This window comes from Camelus ferus, chromosome 27, assembly GCF_009834535.1.
Source record: "Camelus ferus isolate YT-003-E chromosome 27, BCGSAC_Cfer_1.0, whole genome shotgun sequence".
Lineage (NCBI taxonomy): Eukaryota > Metazoa > Chordata > Mammalia > Artiodactyla > Camelidae > Camelus > Camelus ferus.
In genome coordinates this window covers 8045505-8057842 of record NC_045722.1, presented here as the reverse complement: position 1 = coordinate 8057842, position 12338 = coordinate 8045505, and the positions used below count along the sequence as shown (strand labels likewise).

The 12338-nt window shown below is 50.1% G+C and overlaps 1 protein-coding gene across 1 annotated transcript in view; it reads right to left on the bottom strand.

Moving 5' to 3' along the window:
* Window positions 1–12338, bottom strand: part of ARNT2 (aryl hydrocarbon receptor nuclear translocator 2) — a 163904-nt gene that overhangs the window by 120283 nt on the left and 31283 nt on the right. The window contains exon 2 of the mRNA XM_032469156.1: window positions 3171–3285. Coding sequence (XP_032325047.1) covers window positions 3171–3285 — 115 coding nt within the window. The remainder of the gene's footprint in view (window positions 1–3170; window positions 3286–12338) is intronic.

Sequence of the window (12338 nt, the reverse complement as noted above, 5' to 3'; positions counted from 1 at the left end):
CCACATTCCAGCAGCCGTGGGGCTACACTGCAGGGAGACGCCGGTCAACTGGTTGCACAAAATTTGGAAATCGTTTCCTCAGTGATGATATTTTAGGAGCCCAGCAGTTGACCCTAAGACAGCAGGGAAGGGGCTGGTATACCCAGTACCCGCGACCTTCACCCCCACTCCCCAACAAGGCGGGCACAGCCTGTCTACCCACAGCCACTTTACCTGTCACTTTGAAAGCACCGAGTGTGCCCAGCAGATGCCCCCCACCACTCTCCACCCCCTCAATGGGGTCAGAGAGATCGCTACAAAAATGCAATTCAGGTGACTTGCTTCAGCTCATTGCTCCCACACATGTGGAATCACTTTTCAAAGAATCTGAAACTTCTGAACCTTCACCTTGTGTCCCAACTGCTAGCAGAGCACGCAGCTTGCTAAGATGCTCACTGGGGAGGGCTGCCGGGGGAGTGGGAAGGACATTCAACTGAAGGACCCACAGTGCTGGGCCAGGCATGTGGCCAAGAGGAGCCAAACCCCGGGAGGGGTCCATTCTGCTTGGCTCCGAAATGCTTGGGTGGGATGGGTGGTTATCCTGGGAATCTGGGACACATCCCTCCACCAGAATAACCAGGTCAGAGCGGGGACTAGGGAGTGGGAGGAGGCTCTGGCCGCTTCCATTTCCCCCCTCCCACCACCCCACCTCCTCTCTCTCCTCTCCGTCCCTGTGTCTCTCCAACTATACCCCACACTCTCCAGAGGAAGAGGAGGAAGAGCACCTGGCAGCACTGGGGGAGGGGGTGACACAGGTAAACATGCTGTGGTGGGGGGAGCCCTGCCGTGGGGGGCCCTGCTTTTGACGAACGTGACTTCCATCAGGGTCTCCTTTGTACCAAGTGTGTTGGCTGTGGTCAGAGGAGTGTTATCATTGCTGTCACTTTTCTAGAACAGTGGTGGCCTTAGTCACAGAATTTTAGCAAAGCATGTAAAAATACCAAGATGTAAGAATTACTATAGAAATGGCCCTGTAAAAATGGAGGTTAGACACAGAGGATCCGTCCCTAAGTCACGGGGGCTCAGCAGAAGGAGCCATGGTCTGCTTGCTCCTTCCTCTGACGGGGAAAAGGAGGCAGGCACGTGGACACGGAGACAGGAGCACAGGACTCCTGGGGGAGGTCGGCTCCCTGATCTGCCTTCAGGGGCTCACGCCCCCACCCCCGTGGTTGGGCAGTGCGTCCACAGGTGCTGTTCGCCCTGTTGCTTCTCTTCTTTCTTTTCTTGGTGTTGGGCTTCCTTCGTTCTAAGTGGACCTGAACTCTAGGCTCTGTCTCAGCCCGCCCCGGGTCCCCCTCTGCCTCCAGCGTCAGGCAGCGCATGAGTGATCTGCTAGGGAAAGCGACCACTGGGAGGACTTCTCCAGAAAAGGGGGCTGAGTCCACCATCCGGTCAGCAGCTCAGGGAGCAAGCAGAGGTCAGGGTCTGGGCGCCAGGCTGAGGTCAGGAACACCGAGGCCAAGGAAAGGAGCAGCCTCAGCTCCCTGCAGCCCAGGCCTGAGCAGGGTGCAGACCCAGCACACACCCTGCGGGAGGGGTGGCAGAACCTCCTGGCAGAGGCTCAGAAACGACCCCCCTACACAGACAGGGCTCCTGGCCCTGCAAACACCAGGCCTGAGCATCTACCCTCGTCCTGTCCTTGGCCCAGCCCGCCTTCCTTCATCAAAGAGTCCTGTGCTGGCTTCTTCTTAAAAAGGATTGGGCAAGCAACGGAGCTTTGTCCCCGGGGAAGGGAAGCTAGGGAGCACAGTTATTTAAAATAATTTTAAAAGAGCTGGAATCTTGGGGAAAAAAACTCGGTAAGTTGATATGTTGACAGCAAGTGCATTCTTTTAACAACCCAGGCTTCACTGAGCTTAGCACCTACTTAGCAAGAATAGCTGGTTGAAATAGGATGGCTGTGTCTGCAACAAGCCCCAGAGGCAGGCTGCTTCTTTAATACAAAGCTGATCTGAGGAGCTTTGCCCCGGGCACCACACTGCTCCTGACAGCTCTGCTGGCCCGGCTGTGAGGATGGCGCAGCCGTGGATGGGAAAGGGCTGCAGCAGCACCCTGGGAGTGAGGGCACTGAATTGAAGGCAAAGCCGTACAGCCAGCCTTGGTAACCCTCTCAATAATCTCCAAAATCGTAGTCCCACTTTCAAAGACTACCACACACACCGCAGTCTTTTTACCACGAGAAACTGTAATGCTGAGTGAGCTTTTCCATCCTACCCCATTCCATCCCTGATCCTCATTCACACCTGCCCTCCACCCCACCCCTGCCCAGACCCCTTAAAGAATCGCACTGGTTTAGAGGAAACGCTGGGATTTAAATTGCTGGACCACTTCACAAACGAGCCCGGATCCTTGTCTGCCTGGGGAGACCTGTGCTATTGGGAATTGCGTTAATAGGACAAATCGATTCTACTTCATGAGAAACTTCGTATTATCAAATGTTTCACTGAAAATAAAGTGGAGTCAGGGAGGGAAAGGGGTTGGCTGATGCCACGAGTCCGAAGATGTTGGCTATGTTTTTCCTGCAGCGGTTTGTGCTGGCTGAGTTGTTTCTAGCTCCACGCACAGCTACAGACACTGGACATCACAAGCAGATGCCATCTTGGGTCCCATCAGCTCAAAAGTGATGGTCTTTCTGGTCCTACCTGAACTTAGCACTGTTATCAACTTTCCAGTAAGATGCCCAGCTTTGAGGTGCTGGGCTAGAGCCAGCTTTTTTGGAAAGGAGCTCCTGCACACCACCCAGGAGAGCAAGCAGAGAGGGCCCCGGAGGGACGCCTGCTGCGCACAAGGGCTGGAGCTGGACGGCCGTGCTGTCCTCTGGCCGGCAGGCTCAGGCCAGGCCATGGGCGAGCCCCTCCCCCGGAGAGCCGGCCCAAGCAGGGCCCAGCAGGATCGCAGAGCCGTTCTCACCACAAGGACAAGCAAACAAGAGTCCCCAGCTGGACGCTGAGGCTCGAAAACACTCAGCGGCAGATCACATGCATAGCTAGGAATCTTGCAAAATCTAAACAGGATGCAAACTGCTGAGCTCTTATTCTCCAGGAGGGGGAGAGACAATATTTTCCTAACAGGTCAAGAGTGTTGCTCAACACGTCTTAAGCCCAATTCCTGGAAAAGCTGAGGCTGCTTACCCGGAACGCCGCTTTCCTCCACGGGCAGGCATGGCCCCAGCCATCCTCACCTGTCCAGTGGCCGCCATGGGGGCAACGGGCAGTGTCACCGATCCAGGGATGTCCGAAGCCATTTCTGGAATTCAGCGAAGATGAGAGGTTTTGTTAATGGCAGAACAGGCCAGGGACAAGCAAGGAAACTGTCCGAGGGACCAACGGCACCACCTGGGAGAAGAGCCCAGCGACCCGGGGCCGGGGCCCGTCATTAGTCACGTGACTCGGGTGAACCCTTCCCGGTCCGGGCTCTGCCTTTCTCCTCTGGAAAAGGACATCCCTGGGCAGCAGTCCCATATTTAGTTTAGGGGGTAAAAAAGAGCTAACTTAGCAGCTCTCATAAAGGACTCCTGCCACCTGAGGCAGGTAAGACACGCAGGAACCCAGGCACGTAGCCAAAACCTAAGGGGAGAGTACCACCACTGCTCCCAGCTACTGGTGGGGCACAAACCCAGAGCATCCGGAGAGCCAGTCCCCTGCAGCAGCACCGTCCTTACCCCGCAGCTGATGCTCTGGCCTTACCCTGGGCATCTGTGTTAAAGCAGAAAGGCTGTTCCCCATCCTAAGTTGCACTCAGAAGCCCGGAATATAGAGCCCTGTCTGGCCTTCCATTCATGGTGAGGACAGCAAGGTCCAGGAGCCTTAAAAGCATCACCTCTGGCCACACGGTGAGCCAGTGACCGTGGCTCTCCACAGCCAGGCTGTTCCGGGAAGAAGTGTTAATTTAAAGAACAAGGAGGTCAGGCGCTAGATGAACGCACCTTCCCCGTGCGTCGTTACCATGATGTATTACCGCTTGCAAGCCAGAAACCTTAGGAGGCCCATGAAGACAAAAGTGAGCCTCCCTAACATCACAGAGGCCACGCAGTGCCAGTGTCCCCTTCGCGCTCTGCGGAGCCCTCTCCTCAGAACATGAGATGGCAAGAACGACACTCAAGAGGCCTCTCTGGTCCTGTTCATTGTTCTTGGGAATGAGCTCCAGGGGGCTTGCTTTCCTCAGCCCAGCTCTTCCCTGGGGCAGAAGGGAAGCAACAGTCTACGAAAACGTATCTCAGAAAAACAGTGTGGGACAAATACGAGCATCTGGGCCCTGGTGAGTGAAGGGGTGTCCGAGTGCCCAGAAGTGCGAGGCACTGCTCTCTGCCTCCTCCAGAAGCCCTGCAGGCACATGACAGCTGGCCCACAGCTCTGTCCAAAGACTTTGTGTTTAATAAACATATTCTAAGGTCAGCTTGAACTAGTCCACTCAAAACTTCTGAAGAATTTGACAGTACTAATAAACAAAATCTTAATTTAGCTGTTTTACTATGTTCACAAACATTCGAGAGCTATTATAGTTTGTTTTTTTTTTTTTAAACCAATGTACACCCTGGAAAGTACCCAAGGGAAAAATCCCTTTCTTAAAGTAATCCTCTCCTCTTTAGATAATTACTGTACTGGATTCGTGACAGCTAGACAGTGCTCATAGCAATGACCTCATAACCTTATCATCTGCCTGCTTCTGATAAGAAATCTGTATTTTTTTTTCTAAAATGGAGGCTAAAGGACGTTAAGTCCATTAAGTCCCAAAACTGAAGGGCTGAGTCACTGCCAGTGTAAACGTGGGTGAAAAACAAAGTCACCACTTCCCAAAATAAGTCCCACAGAACATCAGGCCCTTAAGATGTTCAAGGAAAAGGATTCCATAGTCAGGCAGGTTAAGGCGAAGCCACACATTATCATCCCCTTTCTCAGAGATTCCAGTGTCCACTGAAAACACACTGAGAAGTGTTAATACAGGGAAGTCTGTGTAATTGTGACTAGCCCAGCCTATCACAAAGGTCTCTGACTGCGAGACTTACAAAGGTGCTGTCTGCAGAGCCAGCGTTCCACGCCACACGAGGTTACGTATCTTAAGGTCAACCACCTTCCCCCCACCTTGGAGTGAAGGAAACGATGGGCTGGAAGAGGCCTTGCCGTCTCTGCAGACGGGGAAAGGCTGCCCCTTCCCTGCCTGGGGCGGGCACGGGGAGGAGGGCAGAGGAAGGTGGGCGGCAACGTGCAGTCAGGAAAGAAGGTGATACTCGGCCCATTTTATTTCAGTTACAGACAGTAAAACTTCACAAAACCTTGGCTCTGGGGCAAGGGCTGAGGAACCCAGAAAGCCCAGTCCTTCCCTCAGACAGACGGGGGGAGCAAGGAGGGAGCAGCCCCGGGACCTGCGCAGACGCCCACAGCAGGCCGGGCCGGGCTGGGCCGGGCAGGCCCAGCCTGGCGGGCCTCAGCCCCTCCCTCTGCTCCCCTGACCCCGTCCCACGGGTGAGGGCTGTGGGCCCAGAAAAGGGGCCAGCTCTGTGGGGGCAGGCCCTCAGGCAGCCTGCCTCCCTCCATCAGGCCCCACCGAGTGCCCTCCCCAGCCCTCCAGGCCTGCTGCAGAACAGCAAGCAAGCGCCGACAGCAGACACAGGCGGTGTCTACCGTGGAGAAGGTGTCCGTGTCCTGAAGGTGGTGTGGTGGGTGTGCTGAGAGCTGCCGTCCTTCCAGGGGCCGGGCGTGTGTCATAGAGCCAGTGCACCAGACGCGGGGAGAGGAGCCAGGGGCCTTATATCCAAATGCCTCAACGTGATTTGAAAATGAGAGGCTCACATGTATCCCCAGCGGAGGAGGCTGCCCCAGCAGTACGGGGAGAAGGCCGCTCACCATCCACGATGTCCACACCTCCCCACCGACACACCGACACAAGAAGCATTTCTAACAAGGCCTGACTCTCATTCCAGTTCTTCTTTTTCTCTTGCAAACTCCATTTGTGTTTCTTGTACCCATTTCTCCACTGAGACTCAGAGGCTCCTGCTTATCTATCTGTATGGTCTCTTTTTATAATGGACATATTAGAGCTTTGCCGTATTTTCTGAAAATACTTTACAACATTTTTTTTCCAGTCTGCCACTTGCTTTTCAGGTTGAAAGATTTTTTTTAATACTAGAGAAAGCTTTAAGAGGTAGAGTTGTAAGAAGATGTACTGGCCAGCTGGGGTTGTCATAACAAACTACCCTAGGCTGGGTGTCCCAGACAATAGAAATGTATTTTCTCACAGTCTGGGGACTAGTGGGTCCAAGATCAAGGTGCCAGCCGATCCGGTCGCTAGTGAGAGCCCGCTTCCTGGTTTAGAGATAGTCACCTTCTCTCTGTGTCATCACATTTTCTCTTCTTATAAGGTCACCAATCCTAGGTCCCTGCTCTCATTTAACCTTAACTACCTCCTACAAGCTCTGCCTTCAAATACAGTCACATTGGGGGTTAGGACTTCAGCACACGAATTTGGGGTGGATACAATTCAGTCTGTGGCAGAAGAAAAGATCAATTGTTCCAAACGCGTTTATTCAGGAGTCCTTCCTATTCCCTATACACTTTTTTGATGCTCCCTCTGTCTTGTATTTTATTTGCCAATAGAAAATGTGTCTGTTTCTAGAATATCCTTTTTGGGGGTCAATTACCTAGTTATCTACACTCGCTCTAGAACTGCACCACTGTAACACAGTGATGCAAGTTTCTCTCGCTACCCTCATCTTTCAGAATTATCTTTGATCTTCTTCCTGGCTTATTCTTCCGTTTAAATTTTGGAATAAGTTGATTATGATATAAATTTTAACCTCCTTTGGGAACTAACTGCATTTTTGTGAACTTACAAATAAATCTTGGAGAAAAGTGACATTTTTGCAATATTTAGAATCTTCAACCAAGAACTGATATATGCCTATCATTTGCTCAAGACTTCCTTTTGAGCTCAATGAAGTTTTTTATTTTCATCTTATAGGTCCCCAAAATGTCCATGCAGTTTATTTCTAGGTACCCTGTGTTGTTATGATGTGACAATGTGCTGTGTACTATGATCACTGCTCCTACTGAATGGGCTCTCCCTTCCCAGATTATTTTCTGACTGCTTAGTAGATAAGAAGACAATTGTGCTACATCCATCATAACTCATGTCAAGTGATCTGACCAGCAGCTAAGGCAGGTGTTGCCCTCCCCTCCTTTGCTGTTCTATGTATGTGTTATCCTTTTAAAATCTGTGTGCCTGGTGAAAAAGTTTCTAGGGCCATTATCATGTGTCCTGCCATTTCACCAAATCCTTTTATTTGTTCTAGTAATTTTTCATTAATTTTTCTGAATTTTCTAATTTTATAAATTCTATGGCTTACAAATAACGATACTACATTCTCACTTCAAACAGTTAAATGTTTAATTTCTTTTCATGTCTTATTTCATTGGCCAGAACTTCCAGAATATTCAGTAATAATGACTAATAGCTAGGTAACAGAAAGGCCAGGAGGGTTTTGCAATGAAACATACCTGGTTTCAAATCACAACTCAAACATTTCCTTACAATAATCTAAAGGATCATTTTAAAAATTAATGATAATGTATGTAAAGAGCCTAACAATGCTTGGGAGGAAAAAAAAATTCGCTCTAGCAACAATGATTAAAATTTTCATGATTATGTGATGGTAAGCAAACTTGCTTAGTTCTTGAATTTAATTGTAATGACCTGACGGTTGAAGACAAGATGTGCTTTATGACGTCAAGGAAATCTGTTCCTATCCCTATTTCTTAGTTTATTTAAGGAACGGATGTTTCATTTTATGAAAAACCATTTTGGTAACTAAAACAGTATTTTGGATGCCAAATAAACCAAGTGAAAGATGCAATCAGTGAGACTAAAATTCACTTTAAAGGTTATACTTTTCCCTTATGTCTTTTTAGAAGCCACTCAATACATTCAAATAAAAATATAAAAAATACGTCTCTCTCCTCTGTAATCTATGTCCATACCTACCGATGAAATCAGCCATCAGCCTCCCTTGGAAAAGTGACTTACCTGCTCCCCAAATCTGGCAACGTTTCCATGTGACTTGAACATAAGTTAGCAAAGCTCCTGGAAGAGTCCACCCAGGAAAGGCGGCCAGAGGAAGGTCACTCACCAGGTCAGAGGTGAGGGTCTCCAGTGCAGAGCCTAGTATTTACATGGCGCAGAGAAGGCAATGCATTTAGGTGGAAAGTAGCCCTGTAAGCCCGTGGTTGATTTGCTCCAGGGTTGTGAATTTCACACCAAAGTGAAGAAAAGCAGAACCTTGACTACAGCCCTGGCTCAGACACCTACCAGGTGGCCATGTGGCCACAGTCATGCCCTGCGCCTGGGGGTGGACACCAACACAGCCTTTGTGGAGGAGACAAGAGACATTAAATCACCTGCACCTTGCAAGAGGATTCCGAAGCTGTGTGTGTGTGTGTGTGTGTGTGTCTGTGTATTTGCTATACGCACAGGACAAGGCTGAAAGGCAGATACAAGTACACCGATGAGTTAAACTTGACTGTTTCCCACCAAAGTGCAAAACGTGGCTATTTCTATTGTGGGAATTATAGGTGGGTTTTACCTTCTCCTGAAAGCTCTTTCTGTTTCTGAATATACTGGTTTTTTTTTTTCAATGAACATGTGTTAATTTAATGTTAACTCTAATGATGTGTTAATGTAAAGACCACAGATAGAAAAATAAACATTTTTAAAGGGTTCATTGTAAGAACAGTAAAAAGCATACATAACTGGAGAGTTAGACGCAGTGAATGAACGAGACAGAGATAAAGGAAGGGGACGCTCTTTTCAATAACAGGAGTGTCCAACCAGGGAATGGGTGGGCTTAATAATGATGATAAGTACTTCATACAAAAATATTTAGAATATTGTATAAAAGTAGTAAGATTTGTGTTGGGTGCTAACTATAACCACCCACTGCAGGGCCCTCGTTCCTCCCGGTGCCCAGACCGAGGCTGGTGGCCAGAAGACCCCTTCCCGGGTCGAGTGGAGGACAACAGGGGACGTCCTAACTCCAAGAATGAAAAATCACAGGCCCAGGTAGAAGTTGTGGGACGTGCAGGAAATGTTCATGGTTTGGGGTCACTCTAACTGTGGGGTCCTGGCCAAGCTATTTATCATCCCTAAGCTTTGGATTGCTCACCTATGAAAATAAGGAAAACACCTGCAGCACGCACAGCAGTCGTTGTGGGGGTTAAGGAAGATCACTTATTTAAGATGACCAACAGAAGTAATTGTCCCTCTCCCCTTTCACTTTCCCAAGGAAAGAATGCCTTTTAAAAGCAGACACTGTGTTTAAAAAAAGAGAAAACATTGCCTAATGTTGAACCATCTTTAACCCCCAGAGTGAGCCCCCTCTTCGTTATGGTTCTTTCTTTTAATGTGCTATTAAAGGAAATGCCTTTCTTTCTCTTTTTGTTTTTTTAAAAGCAGACACTGTGTATGTGTGTGTGTATTTTTACATAACCCTTGAGCAAATAACTTAACCTCTCTGTCCCTCAGTCTTCTATCTACAAAATGGGCCTAATAATAAACAGAAAATACCTCGTGAGGTTGCTTTGAGGATTAAAGAAGCTAAAATTTGTAAAGCACTTAGAATGATGCCCAGCACACAATCAGCACTTTTCAGTGTCTGCTAAGTTAAATACACACACACACACACACACACAGAGATACTAACAAAACTTATGATCATGTTCTTACTGTAAGGAGTTCAGTCACCTCTGTCATTTTGTTTTTGTGGCTCTGTCTCAGAGGAGTGCAGAAAAAGGGGATGGGGGCCACAGAAGGGGGTGTGGCCATGTGACTGACTCCTCAGCAGCCCCCACTCATAAAATGTTCCCCAGGGCGATGCTGTTGCAAAGGGAGGCAAAGGGTGGCTGCTCCCACCCAAAGGGCAGCCTGAGCCGTGGTTCTCGTCCTGTGCTGGCCTCACGATGCCTCCCTATACAGAGTTCAGCCTTTACACTGGCTGCTCCACCACATATCACAGGGAGGGGGCAGCAGACAGGCCCTGCGTGTGCCTCCACCGTCCGCCCCTGACCTCCACCCTGAACCACGTCCCCTTGGGTCTTCACATACACAAACACACACACACACACACACACACGCCCCACCCTGGACTGGCGTGGACACAGCGTCTTCCTTGCTGACAACATGCTCTCTCCCATGTAGAGCTTCATCTGAGCAAGTGCACGTGCCCTCATCACAGCCCAAGGGCCCCACGGCCCCACGCCGCCTTCAGAGAGTTGACACAGGCCAGCAAGGGAGCCCGGAAACCCTGGACAAATCATCCATGCCCTCTCGACTCTGGTTCCCTTTGGGCAACCCCAGCGGACACCTGCAAGGAATTCAACTGAAAGGGCAGTGAAGGTCACAGTCAGCCCCTGGACTTTCCCACGCAGTTGAGGGCTGACCACACTTCAATAGGAGAGGCTCTAGCACCGCACGGGGACACGAATGCATCCTACCGATGAGAACACCACACATTCAAATTCAAATCAACCTTAAAAATGGATGAGGGACTGTCAACTGTACCAGGAAAAGTCGCCACGTGTGGCAAAGTCACTGCTCCCTCTTCATGTTTCCCCTCAGGGTCTGCTCATCTCCCATTCTGCCTGCAACCCCCGGCGATCAAGCCTCTGTCCCTGTCACCCCACTAGGAAGCTGCCATTATCACAGGGGTCACATCCTACGAAGGCAAATGGTTCCCCTCTCTGCCCTGGGCCGTCTCAGTGGGATGCAGCTCCCCACGCCCCATCACCAGACCTGTCTCCTGGGTTCGCAGGGCCACATCCCCTCCCTTCCAGCTCACAGGCCCCTCCTGCTTGCCTCCTTTGCAAGCCCCCCTCCTCTACCAGACCTCCAAGCAGTTATGCAGCTTCCTCTTCCCTACTTACCCTCCCTCCAGGGGAACTCACTAAGACACTGGCATCCAGACCATTTCTCTGCTGATGATTCCCAAATCTGGTCATCAAGTCCTGCTGTCACCTCCTAAAGGTCTCTCCATCCTCTGGGTTCTGCTGCTGGCCTACTGCAGGACCTCCCTTGGTCTCCCTGCCACTGCTCTCCACACGGGAGCCTGACCTGACCGGGCCCGCCCTTGCCTGTATCCTCCAGCAGTTTCTCTTTGCTCTGAGCACACATGTGGAGTTCCCTGCCATGATCAGTCAGTTCCTGTGTAGTCAGGCTGCTGTCCACCTCTCCTGCGCCCCTCTCCGGCTCTGGCCACACTGCCCTATCAGTTTTATGAACACATCATGTTCCCTCCTACCTCAGGGCCTTTGCACATATGTCCTGAGGTCAGAAAGCTCTCTTCCCTCTCTTCACCAAGTTAACTCCTAACAGACTTTTAGATTCAACTCAAACATCACTTTTCCAAGGAAGCCTGTCCCTGGCCAATCCCATCCCCTCCCGGTCTAGGTCTGGTCCCTGGTGACTCATTCGCATTGTACCTGTACTTCTGTGAATGAATGCAGGTCACAGCGGTCCAGGTGAAAGATGACAGGACCTGAAAGATGGAGCTGCAAAGAGGGCATTCAGGAGGAAGGAGATGATGTCAATGCCTCAAAATACATGATGTGTCACCGTCACCGCCCAGAAAGGGAAGGTTCTAAAAAGCCTCGGTCACCTGATCCTCCTACACTGAGACTGAATGGGGCAAAAAAATTTCTGGAGGAGGAAGAAAAATATGGTTGGGTTGGTTGGATGTAAATACATCTACCAGGCCATACACAGGATACCTGAGGGCTGTGGCAAGTAGAGGCGTGGGCACTTACGCCTTTCTCCATCCACTTGCTCAGCGGGCCAGGTGCTTAACAGGCATCCAGTTCTAGACCTGGCTTTATCACTACGTGACTCAGTTTCTCCATCTATTATCCAACTAAGAAATGGGGTTAAGCAGGACATCCCTTTCTTCGGCAGAAGCTGCTGTAAGAAAATGGGACCTGTTTCGATTATAAGTAACATTTGCAAAGCTCTGACTCTGTGGGATGCAGCTCCCCATGCCCCATCACCAGACCCGTCTCTGTATTAGAAGCCGGACAGTCAGAGATGAAAGGACCCCATCTGGCCTCTGAAAGATTCAGTCTTGAGTGTGATGGAGATATGGAGCCAGGTAATTTCATACTGAGAGCTGTGTGCTGTGCAAGAGACTGGACACTCGGTTGTGGGAACGACTGGGAAGATCCAAGAAAGCTTCCTGCAGGAGGCCACACCTGTGCTATCCTGGCAATGGACGGCAGAAAGGCTTTAGGGAGGAGTGAAGCATGACATAAAAGATGCCCTTT